Source organism: Pelodiscus sinensis, chromosome 2 (assembly GCF_052426305.1).
Source record: "Pelodiscus sinensis isolate ZL-2025 chromosome 2, ASM5242630v1, whole genome shotgun sequence".
Lineage (NCBI taxonomy): Eukaryota > Metazoa > Chordata > Testudines > Trionychidae > Pelodiscus > Pelodiscus sinensis.
This window is the reverse complement of record NC_143053.1, coordinates 134,355,012-134,367,771: the sequence shown is the minus strand read 5'-3', so window position 1 is coordinate 134,367,771 and position 12,760 is coordinate 134,355,012. Positions and strand designations below refer to the sequence as shown.

Genomic DNA, 12,760 nt, shown 5'->3' with positions numbered 1-12,760 from the left:
CTTTAGTACATTATATTTGTATGCCTCTGTTTGTCCTTCCTAGGAGAGAAGGTTGCACATGTACATAGTTTACTGCCAAAACAAACCAAAGTCTGAGCACATTGTCTCGGAATACATTGATACATTTTTTGAGGTAAGTCTGAGGAAAAAATAGACATTTTCAGGGTGGAAGTTGGGTTTCATTCCAGAACTCTCACAGTTGAGAGAGATTAATACTGCCACTGCTACTCTCAGAAGGGGAGTACTGATATTCAAATTTGAGATGAATTAATTGATACCAAATGAATGAGCTTCACTTGTAGTAGACCAAAGAGGATAATTTTAATGCATTATACTTATTATTGAACAGTAGTGCAGACAGAGGAATGGATTACAATATGGATGCAAATGACAAATTTTGCTTTCTTTATACTGTACTTTTGAGACTCATCAGAATCTTTGATGCTGTACATAAAGCATTAGGTGTTAAGATAAAACCTTTAGCTCAAGGTTTTGCCTTATAAGTGTGTTATAGTAGCCTACCAGTTCTGCAGATCAACCCAGGGGGCCTTAAATAGGCAAAAATAACCATTTGCAGTAATAAAATAAATACATTTAAAAGCAAACGTTATGAATTATAAAGATAATTTCTTTCATAATTAGAAATAAAACCTTCTTGAGATACTGATTCTGTACTCATGACTCTGACAAAAGCACAGTTGAAGTCGGTGGGAATGTTTTATGAATAAACTCAGAATAAAATCTATTCATCCTCCATCATGCAAGAGTACTTGATCTCTAGCTGGATATAATGAAGGATTGTTGAGGAAGTAAAATCTGCCTTTCACTGCCTGTCTGTGAGAGTTGTTTGAGGTTTCTAGTCCCTTTTGAGGGTTGTCATTCCAGCCAGTGGGATGGAATAGTAGTTGAGTAATTGCATAGGTATTGGTGTCATTGGATCTGTGGAGAGGTGGTTTTGAAGCCTCAGGCCTGGTTTATTCCTTTGTGGGCTGAGACAGAAATCCTTTCCGCAGCTCATAAGAGGTGTACAGGACCTTGTGTGACTGTTCTACCAGCAGCTCACTGAACACATTATCCTAAATCCTTTGCAGATAGCATCATATTAGTCTCCCCATGAGACCATCTTAAGGTCTCAATTCTGCAAATATTGGAAGCATTTGAGCATTACCATTTAATTTCATATACATAAGCTTTTGCAGGTTTGGATCCAAACTGGGGCCCATGGTTATAAGAAAAGCTTTGAAAAGTCAGCTTTGAATACTTTCGGAATAAAGATGGTAGAAATAAAACAGAGGAATGGCTTTTAAGGTTGTCACAAGAACATGAGAATTTGAAGCACAAATTCAAGATTAGATTAATTTCTGGTCTCATTTTAGCTCCATGACAATAGAAGTACTGTTGTATATACCAATAAAACCAGTAAAATTTAACGCTAACACTCTTCACTTTACAATCTTTAGGACTTAAAGCAGCGTCTCGGCCACAGACTTCAGCTCACAGACTTGCTAATAAAACCAGTGCAGCGAATTATGAAATACCAATTGTTACTCAAGGTGAGATGATGCTGGGTACCCTTTCGGTGTAACCACCTTTACTAAAGGACTGGAGAGTATTATTACTGTTGACTTTGTTTTTTTGGGTGATAGAATGTAAGTTGTAAAGGGGCCTCTTGGTACCTGACATAGGCTAGAAATTGTAATACTATATTTCAGTTTGTTTCCTCACTTGGGTTCACATAATTCTCAGAATAACAGTAAATAGCTTAGACACAAATTTGATACTATTTAAACCAGTGTAACTCTTCAATGTAGTGGGAAAGCTTAGGATTTGCACTAATGTGACTGAAGGACAAATTTTTTTGATTTTCCTCTGATTTTTTTAATCACTTTTATTATTTTTAGCACCTTTTTTCTGAATGTTTGGCAAAATGTATTTTGACCCGTTCTACCAAAGAGGATTGATTGACTTAGTAAATGTTGTTCAGTGATCCAAAATCAGATACAAAACCTAACACTAAAAACACACAACTCATGTCAGGAAGAGGCTTTGAAAAATTAAGTCTTTTTCTTATTTTCTTAAGAGCATCTTTTTGGAACTTGTAACACTAACACAAATAAGAGCCAGTCCATTTTGTTCAGCTTTCTCTGTTTGTTGAAGAGCAATTTGGACTTGAGATAATTTTGCCTTTTCCATTACAGGACTTCCTCAAATACTCTAAAAAAGCTAACCTTGACACAACAGAACTAGAGGTACTTTTGACATTTTCTTTATTGTCTTTCATATCATGCACCACATTTCTTTTATGTACAGTGTGGCACTGAACAAGTCTGTTTATATAAAACTACTGTTCTGTTTCAGCTCTAATTGTCCTGCAGATTAAATACACTAAACTATATTGTAAAGCCCCTGCTGTCACACACACAATCCTCCACTGGAGAGTTACATTTTGAATCTTTCTCCTTGGCTTTAACAGAAAGCTGTAGAGGTCATGTGCATAGTACCAAAACGGTGCAACGACATGATGAATGTTGGCCGCCTGCAAGGGTTTGATGTAAGTTGTCTTTTTTCTTAAAATGGAACACACATTTCTATTCTCCTTATGACACTTTCCCAGATGAATTTATATCGTAGCTAGGATGGCTATGCGTTTCTCACGGTCTGTGACACAAATTTTTGCTCCTACTTATGTTGATGCAAAATAGGAAATGAGAATCTCTTCCCAAGAGCAGGTCAGCCTAGTACGGCATTTCGCCCATGTTACAGAAAATGTGGCCAGTCTTGTTTCTAGCACTACTTGACTCCTATGTCAGTAAAATTGAACTGAGGAACTATCAGCATTGGAAATGTTTTCGTTATGATAGCATCATTCTGAAATTAACATACCGCAAAAAATCAGTTGCATACATATGATTTAAGTTTTTGGGGTTAGTGCCTCTCTCTCATGTATCTATCAGCAAACATATACATAAAAACTACTTTGAATGATAAAAAAAAACAAAAACCTTGCAATAAGATTTTTTTTCCCTTGAAGTCTCTTAATTGTGGAGAGTTTCAGAAAAAGTAATGTATTAAATGAAATTGTTTCTGCTTCTGTTTTGTAGGGTAAAATTGTAGCCCAGGGTAAGCTCCTGCTGCAGGACACATTCCTGGTCACAGACCAAGACACAGGACTTCTGCCACGTTGCAAAGAAAGGCGTGTCTTCCTGTTTGAACAGATTGTCATATTCAGTGAGCCACTAGATAAAAAGAAAGGTTTCTCCATGCCGGGATTCTTGTTTAAAAACAGTATCAAGGTAACTGTTGTCTATGAGCACGATAGGGTTTGTGCAATGGGTACCAAGGTAATCATCTTTTGGTAATGGCCTACACAGTCATGAACTCATGTCTTTACCAGTAAACCTAGAAAAATAGTAAGTGCCAAACTCTCTATTAAAAATACTTGCAAGCAATTCTTTGCTCAGTTATTACAACACATGAAAATATTTCCACGAAGGCTTTCTGACCTCTTCTGTCTTAACTATAGCAATACACATGTATTCATTGTAACTTAGATATGCTCTACACCAGTGGTTCCCAAACTTTTTGTCATCACGCTCCCTTTTTGATTTTTGAAAAGCCCTCATGCCTTCCCTCTCCCCCCCACCCCCGAAAAAAAATAGCAAAACTTGTTGAGCAAAAAAAAAAAAAAAGGGGGGGGGGGGAACTGACCAGGGCAGCAAAACTTGATTGGGGGGGGGGGCTGGGTTGCCTTGCGCCTCCTCCTCCCCTCTGGAATTTCTTCACTCCCTCCCCAGTTTGGGAACCCATGCTCTACACCCATGGTATCCATCCATTTCTAAAGCAGCAAACTAGCCACACTCAACTAGCCAAATAGTCACATTGTTCTAGACCTCTAAACACACTCAACCAGTCAAATAGCTGCATGGACACCACGACTCTGTACTAAAGGGCTGCGTCTCAACTTGGTGTTCACATCCTATCAGAGGTAATTGCCCTTATAGTAGAAGTGTATATCTTAAAGCTTGAAGGCAGTAACTCGAAAGTATTATTTGCAAGAAATCTCAGCCCAAGCCAGATGCAATGCTTGCCAGCAGTACTGAAATCTTGACTAGCTCATCTGTCAGATCATCTCTCTCGACTTCCACAGGTTAGTCTCTGAAACATTTTGGCATGACCCTGAAGCAGTAGTGTGCTGCTTTGAAATGCCCAGAAGTAATCTGACTGGGGAGTTCCGAGCATTAGAGTAGAGTGGTATAAGCATGGGATGATCTGATTGGCTATACTGAGCTGTGGATTCAAGCTGTGCTTGTGATCCTACTCTGACTTGGCAGCTTGTACTTCCTTGGAAATAGTTGCTTTCTTGCAGTGAAAATTTTATATACTGCAAATTAAAAATACAAATCTACTGCAGTATTTTAAATAAAAGGAAGGAGTGAAAGGAGGAGTCTGGTAAGGGGAATTTCACAGTGCTTACTTGGAATGGATCACTTTGACTTCTGTCCGACATGAAAAATGCTTTGGTGCCTTAATGACTAAGTGAGATCTTAAGTGGGGTGACAAGGATGACAAGTATTCATCATTAATTCTGAGTTTCATTTCATATTTTATTTTACGGTAATCCTGACTCCATGATATAATTATTATGTTGAATGTTCAAAGACTGTAGCAGTTCAAAGCTACTGTCTAGGGCATATTTATGGTATCTTTGGAATATAATTGGTCCAGTAAAAAATTTTCTTTCATTAAGGTGAGTTGTCTTTGCCTGGAGGAAAACGTGGACAATGATCCTTGTAAATTTGCACTAACATCAAGAATGGGTGATGTCACAGAGACCTTTGTTTTGCATTCTGCCAATCCAGGCATGCGCCAGTTGTGGATCCATGAAATCAACCAAATTCTGGAAAACCAGCGTAATTTTTTGAATGGTAAATCATTTGTGTTAATCTTTCTGCCCCACGCTCCATATTGGATGCCACAACTACTTGCTCTCCTTTATATTTCATCTGACCTAGTTCCAATAATACTCCAAAAGATTTTTCTTTCTGTCTTCTGGAGTGGCATGCATTCCAGCTGGGGAGAAGAAACATGTCCAATGTTTTCACTTCCCAGCAAATGTCACCCCTCTATTACAACAATGGTATTTTGAACTTGGGTAGTGGCCAGTAATTGACTATTTCAAAGTGCTTTACAGGAAACAATTTAATGTCACCAGGAAAAAGCTAGGAAAAGCTAGGAATTGCCACAGATCTCAAAAGGGCATGTTCACTGACATTTACGCTACTATTTCTGGTTTTGAAATGCTCATTCTTCCTCATCGTAGATTTTTTTCACTGTAAATTAACTGATTTGAAATTCCATGTAAAAAGACATGTTAGAAATAGGGTTTGGTGGTTAGAGAAGAGGAGTTGTGGCAGGTATTTATAGCTCAGCCACTGACTTGTGACCTAGGAGAAATTGCTTAACCTCTGGCCTCAGCTTCCCTGTCTGTTTGGGAAATATACTATTACCTACTCACTTGTCTTGTGGGGATGCTATGAAGCATTAATGTTTGCAAGGCATTTTGACATCAGTGGGTTAAAGGTGTTAGTAAGAGAAAAGATTTGTTGATCCAACTCTACAGCAGCATTAAGCGTATTCATATTTAACCTGCCCTCTTCTTGCTCCCTCTGCTCCTTTCCCTGTTTTAAATTTCAGCCTTGACATCACCAATTGAGTATCAGAAGAACCACAGTAGTGGTGGCGGTGGCAGCAGCAACAGCAGTGGCCCCAGCAGCTGTAGTGGAATTACCAGCTCCAGCCGTAGCAGGCCCTCCCGGATCCCCCAGCCTGTCAGACACCATTCCCCAGTCCTGGTCTCCTCTGCAGCCTCCGCCCAAGCAGAGGCAGACAAGATGTCAGGTATGTCCATTCATAATCCCTCCCTGCCACCCCACAGCACATCCCTAGAGACTGGCCTCAGCCAGCCAGGCAGGCACCCTCCCATTGCAGAAACGGATGGTCCTGAGAGAAAAGCTGAGCAGATTCCCAAGATGAAAGTTATTGAGAGCCCCAGGAAGACAGCTGGAAACGTTTCTGGGTCAGCAGACGGAGCCCAGAAAGAATTGCGTGGGAGCTTGGAGGACAATCGCTCAAGGAGCAACATAGGATCTCTGACGCTTGGGAAGCCAAGGCCAGGAGCCATCTCTCCAATGAACTCTCCTCTCTCCACGACTTTCCCTTCTCCTCTTGGCAAGGAAACCTTTCCACCCAGCAGCCCCCTGCAGAAGGGCTCCTTTTGGAGCTCCATCCCAGCATCCCCTGCCAGCCGCCCTGGCTCCTTCACTTTCCCTGGGGACAATGACTCCCTCCAGCGCCAGGTCCACCGCCACTCTTCACACAGCAAGGACACAGACCGCATGAGCACATGCTCTTCGACCAGCGAGCAGTCAGTTCACTCCACCCAAAGTAATGGGGTAAGAGCGGAGCACCTCTGTCCTGCGAGCTCTTCTAAAACCTTCCCATGCTCCCCTTCTGTGCGTTACCATCACTCTCCATACTAACTTCTGGCTCTCCAGTGCTGCACTGCTCTGAAATAATCAACTGTTCCAGTATCTTCTCTACACAAACCAATAGAATATATATTCTATGTCTGTGTGTGTATGCATAAACCAGACCTGTGATATGTATACAGACACAACACAACCGCTAACATTAGTTGTGACTTCCGCCTCTGCTGAAAACATAAATCACTAGTCTGATTCCTACTAACTTGCTCTCCTTGCTTTTTTATCTCTAATCTGAAAGCAGATAATTAACATGCTGAATATGGCAATGATATGGCCTCTCTTTGTGTGGCGCCAACAGCATTTTTACAATTTCCAGTTGGCAGATTGTCTTGGGGCTTTTTTCCCCCCACACACATTCAACTGTTTTTTATTTTTTCCTGCATAGTTTTGACTTTGGTGAGGCATCCACGTGGGCTGCTTTCTATTACTCCTTTCAGCCTTAATTGAACTGCAGCACTCTTTTCACTCATCATTAGATCCCATTATCTGGTCAATGAAGTTTCCAAATATCAACTGAAAACACACAGACAAACAAACCAAAAAAACCCATCACCGTCAGCCACCAAAAAGTTAGAAAGTGGAAATATTGACACCGTGCTTTTATTTCCCTATATAAAAGAAACCGTTAGGGCATCTGGAGATTCAGCCTTTTAGACTGCACTTTTTTGTGTGTGGGGAAAAAAGGATTAACGGAATCCACATCCCCTGTTGACATCCACTAGGAAATGCAACATAGCAGTCATGGGGCATGTGCAAATTTAATTCACAACAAATGAATGTCACTCACTGTGAATGTGACAGGCATGTCACCATGCCTTTTACCGGCATTTGTTTTCCCTCACTAAGTGTTGTATTCACAAGTGTTTGTTTTTTCAGTACCTGTCATAGCTCCTATACAATACCAGTTGCAAATCACCTAACCTGCAATACTTTTTTGAACGCATGCACTTCTTGGTAGAATTGTTTAACATATAGAGCTCTCTTGACATTTTAATTCTTACATTTACCTTTGTAATCGCCTTAGAGGGGAAAAATTGTGCTTTGCATGTATTCTTTTTTATTTGATCTGATCTTCTTTCTGATTTTCATTTGGTTTGGCTTTGTCTTGCAGTTATCTTTTTCTTTAGTCTAGCAGAATGTTATATTAAGATAACTAGGGAATATAGATGTCTTTTCAATAAATGAATAGAGGATTAATAAGATAATTTCATGTATAGTAAAGCAATCAACACCAACATAAAAGGAGGCCATAATTTCAGATCACTTGCTTCCTACAGTAGCCAATAGTACATGAATATGCCTTCTCACAACTCAACTTCTCTTTTAGCTTGATTATAGATGTTAGGTCATAATTTTACATTTATAACTTCATTGCCTCTAGTCATAAAGAGTGATAGCACCTGTTTTAATTTAGTGACTTTAATCTGTGGTCAACTAGCTGGAGAAAATGATCTGTGAGGATTTATGTCCTTAAATTTGACGTAGTAATTTTGTGTGTGTGTACATATTTACACACACACGTCTATAGATACAGTTAAATTATATGTGAAAAATATATATAGACATGCACTCATGTATGCATGCATGTGTTTGTTTCATAATTAAAAAGGGGGCAACCCTGAAAACACATGAAATTAGTCTGGCTCCTATAAAAGCTCCGAAAAATATCTATTCAAAACATAGATTTGTTCTTGGTAGGATTATCCAATATGTGGAAAAAAATTTTGATGAAGCTTGGATTATGTGCTTTTATTATGAGAAAAAAGTAGGGGGACATAATATTTTGCAGATGTTCTCTTCCTAGGCTAGATTGCTGTGCAGTTTCTCTGGCAGTACTAGCAGTTTGCAAGTAGTTCTGGGGGGATGATTCACATAATTGGAACATTAAAATCAATGGTTATAGCATATTAAGAAAGAAGAATGGAAATGACACACTAGATCATAAAACAGCTGTTTCCGAGTCACTGAATATTCAAGAGAAAATGGTGTCTAATGCCTTATGGATCCGTGTGCAAGATGGGGAATTAGTTGGTGTGTCCTGTAGCCCCCCAAATCATATTAGGAAACAAAGTTAACCAATATATAACATGGGGGTAAGCTGCATGATCATGGGAGACTTCATTTTAAATGACCCATTCTGGAGGTGCCTTGATGCCAGTATTAAAATATCCTGGCATTTCTAAATATTACGGCAATCTCCTAATTCAAAAAAATGTTGCATCCAACATAGGAAAATTGTATACTAGACCTCTTCTTGACAAATAAAGAAAAACTGATCACAGAACTAAAAATTGGTGAAAACTTAGATACAAATGATAATGACTTGATCACGTTTATAATTCACAAACAGACTAAAATCTAGATCACTAATATATATATATATATATATATATATATATATATATATATATATATATATATATATATATGTTCTTGATTCTTTAATGGGGCCAGTTTTCACACAGCTGAAAACAATTACAAGACAAATCAGCTTGGAGGAAGAATTTAATCAGGAACATGTGAATGATCATGGGGAATTGTTCAGAGCACATGACCAGAGAGCCACAATCAAAAGAGAAGGCCGTATTGGTTTTTTTTTTTTTTTAAACTGACCTGGTTTTTAGAGGAGAGAAGTGCTATATATTATTCTCACATTTTTTTTACTTATAAAAAATGTAAGAATAATATATAGCTAGTGGTTATAGAAGTGGATAGTTGATAGTAGTGAACATAAATCAGGCATTAGAAACTGTAAAAGATCAATAAGGGAATCAAAGGACTAGAAGGAGAAATCTATGACCATCAGAGTTAAGAATGATAAGAAGATACATTTTTAAGCATACTAGGAACAAAAAGAATCTTAATAGCATCAGCTCATCACTAGATAGAAATGGTAGAATTACCAATAATAATACAGAAAAGGCAGAAGTGTTCAATAAATATTTCTCTTCTGTATTTGAATCGCTGCCAAAGTGATGCTCCACGTAGGATTTCTGTTAGGAGAGAGAACTTTTCTTGGCAAAAAAACCTTTTTAGTGTTATCTATATCATATGAGTTATTGATCAGTCAATACAGCATTTGCTGTCAATGCTTATTAAGGAGGAAGGCAAAAAGTTCAGGTTATACCCATACAATGTGCAGTCCAAGACTGTAACTATATACTCTTCTAATGGTTGTATTTACTGACAGAAATGAGAAAAAGAACCTCCAAACCTATGGTACCCAAAGATCAATTAATGCTCTATTTTGGGGGGGGGGGAGGAGGGAAATATATAAATATATATATATATATATATATATATATATAACTAAAAAGTAGGTAATGTAATACTAAAAAGTAGGTAATCCTATACATTTAAAAATGAAGAAGAAGAAAGCACACAAACAAAAATACCAGGAATTATATTTTTTGAGAAACACTAACAAAAGCCAATTAATTTTGCCCTTTTGTACCTTATTATATGTTGTATGCAAGATTAGACTACTGGCCTCTACAAATGGAGCAAGGTGAGATTCATCTGCTTCAATGCTGAATTACCCAGCTTTGATCAGGTTGGGTTTGAGCCTTAATTTTTGGTCTCTTTTAAATTGTGATTTAGAATGCCGCCTAATGGATAATCTCGTGTACTATAGTTTGCTTTTGTAGGTAGTAAAAAGACATGCTGTGAGGCTTCAATAAAACTGGGAACCATAGAATAATAAATAAAACTAACAAATGTGGGGGGAACCCCCATTTGTTCATCAGCTTTCTGTAACGGCAGGTAAAAGGTATATTCTATGTGTGTAAATGACAAAGAATATAGTAAACCAGGCAAGTGCAAAAAGAAGGATAAACTCCTTGGCCTGTATGTTGTTTAATGTCACAGTACAATGTAATCTTCTGTATCCTCTGTTTGAACTCTAAACTTCATCACATTTTTCCCTTCCCTTCTTTATTCCTTCCCAATTAATACTACAGAGTGAAAGTAGCAGCAGTAGCAATATCTCCACCATGTTGGTGACACACGATTACACGGCAGTGAAGGAGGATGAGATAAATGTCTACCAAGGAGAGGTCGTGCAAATTTTAGCCAGCAACCAACAGAACATGTTTTTGGTGTTCAGAGCCGCCACTGACCAGTGCCCTGCAGCCGAGGGCTGGATTCCTGGCTATGTTTTGGGGCACACCAGTGCAGTCATCATTGATAACCATGATGGAACAATGAAGTGAGTGTCTGGGTTTCTTCAGAAAAGAAGAGGGTTTACACATGTTTTCTGTTACTTGGACTTACTGCAAAAAGAGTTACAAATAAAACAGGAATTAAGCTGTCTAAACTAAAATTTTATGAGAACATCCAAAAGGAAATGGAAATCACATCTGATGAATTCTTGGAAGATATCTCATCTATCTGGGTGTCAGAAAAACTGATTTATAAGTTGGAAATTGGCTATGGTAGAAATATATAAGAAATCCATGTAGGTATTTCCTTTATTACAAATGTTGTTTAGCTTTCCTGAAATGATACCTAAGTCTGCAATCATATTTAGAACGTTCCCATAATAAAAAAATCAGGAGAGCTTAAATGGAAATTAAGGCATTCTTTAAATGGTGCAGTTTATTAAGAATTAGGTATTTCTATTAATAAGAATAATACACGATAGTTACATCAGTTGGGACGAGATGTGCTAGTTCTTAAGCTCTAGGGAAGTGGTTCCCAACCTTTTTTATACCAGGGACTGGCATAACCCATTCACAAACTTTTAGTAGATAGGTAATGTTTTATTTGCATATTCATTATGGAAATAATAAATATGCAAATAAATGTTAGGTGTCCGCCAAAAGCACCGGTCCCCACAGCTCCTCAGTGCCAGCTCTAACTCCTAGAGGCCCCCACCCCTCCACTACCCCTCAGTGCCAGCCACTTACCCTAGAGTCCCCTGCACCCAACCCCACTCTGTGCCAGCCTCCCGCCCTCAGAGCTCTACAGTGCCAACCCCATCCCAAAAGCATCAGTGCCAGCCTCCTTTTTCCAGAGCCCCACTGCATCCTGTGCCAGCCCCCAGTCCCCAATATTAGCCCCATCTCCAGAATCCCTCGGGGCCGACCCCCACCCCCAGACCCTCCCAGCACTAGCTCCAGCCCTGGAATCCCCAGTGCCTGCCCCACCTCCCTTTCCTAGCCCTGCACTGCCTCCCAGCCACCAGCTGAGCGCTGCTGCCCAGGTCGTGGCTGCTGTAAGGCTGCTGTGCCAGGCTCCATGTGGCTCTTCCACCACACAGCAAAATGCTCTTCTGTGTCCAGGAGGAGACCCCGCCCCTGGTCAGCACTGGTTACCTGAGAGGTGGGGCAGGACACGGCCAACAGCTGCAGCAGGAGCAGTGTACTCCAGAGCTGCTGTGGCCCGGCAGCCAGAGGTCCACGACCTGGTGGTTGCAAACCATTACTTTCAGGCACAAAAGTGGTTGTGTGCATGAAGCTATATTTCTCCCCATATGATATTATTGGAAAATTGGATACTATGTGGGAGATTACATTTGTTTCTGAAACATCTGTCTTTGGTCAATGCTAGAGACAGGAGAGGTGGCCCATAGTTGTGTTTGACAGTTTTCATGATTTTATAGGTAGGAGATTCATAGGTAAGATTCCATAAATTAAAACACTTCTCATTGATCTTCTCATTTTTGTCTACAGTTTTAAGCAAATGCAAAATGTCTCGTACTTACCCTGCATCCTTCCACTTTATAACTTTTTGCAAATCTAATTTTCCAATGCAAGTGAAGTTAAACACTACAATGCCATGATGAGGGTTCAAAAGAGTTGAACAAAATGTTAATTAATGTTCTGCCTTCAGGAAGTCAACATCTTGGCACACAGCACTCCGTTTAAGGAAAAAATCTGAGAAAAAAGACAAAGACGGCAAAAGGGAAGGCAAGCTAGAAAATGGTTATCGAAAATCCCGTGAAGGACTTGCCAATAAGGTTTCGGTTAAGGTAAATACTGTAAGGGTATGGTATTTCGCAAAAATGATCCTGTGGGGCAGTTTAAAATTAGTGGGTCAAATTCATCTCTTGTATAACGTTGTTGACATGAATGGAATTTGGCTCAGTGTGTGTGGTTCTTAATGCTGTTTCTCCACATACAGAACATATGGAAGTGGTTCTCCAGTTTGGGGCTATAATTTCATTCCAGAGTTGTTATGGGAAGAGTGGCATGGATGCCAAAATACTGAGTTGC

General features: G+C 39.3%; 1 protein-coding gene across 2 annotated transcripts in view; it reads left to right on the top strand.

Annotated features, from left to right (window-relative positions):
- Positions 1–12,760, top strand: part of TRIO (trio Rho guanine nucleotide exchange factor) — a 414,034-nt gene that overhangs the window by 379,517 nt on the left and 21,757 nt on the right. For both annotated transcript variants that reach the window (XM_006117079.5, XM_075921462.2), the window contains exons 42-50: positions 44–133; positions 1,461–1,553; positions 2,199–2,249; positions 2,474–2,551; positions 3,102–3,293; positions 4,748–4,925; positions 5,695–6,452; positions 10,505–10,752; positions 12,378–12,516. In XM_006117079.5, coding sequence (XP_006117141.2) covers positions 44–133; positions 1,461–1,553; positions 2,199–2,249; positions 2,474–2,551; positions 3,102–3,293; positions 4,748–4,925; positions 5,695–6,452; positions 10,505–10,752; positions 12,378–12,516 — 1,827 coding nt within the window. The remainder of the gene's footprint in view (positions 1–43; positions 134–1,460; positions 1,554–2,198; positions 2,250–2,473; positions 2,552–3,101; positions 3,294–4,747; positions 4,926–5,694; positions 6,453–10,504; positions 10,753–12,377; positions 12,517–12,760) is intronic.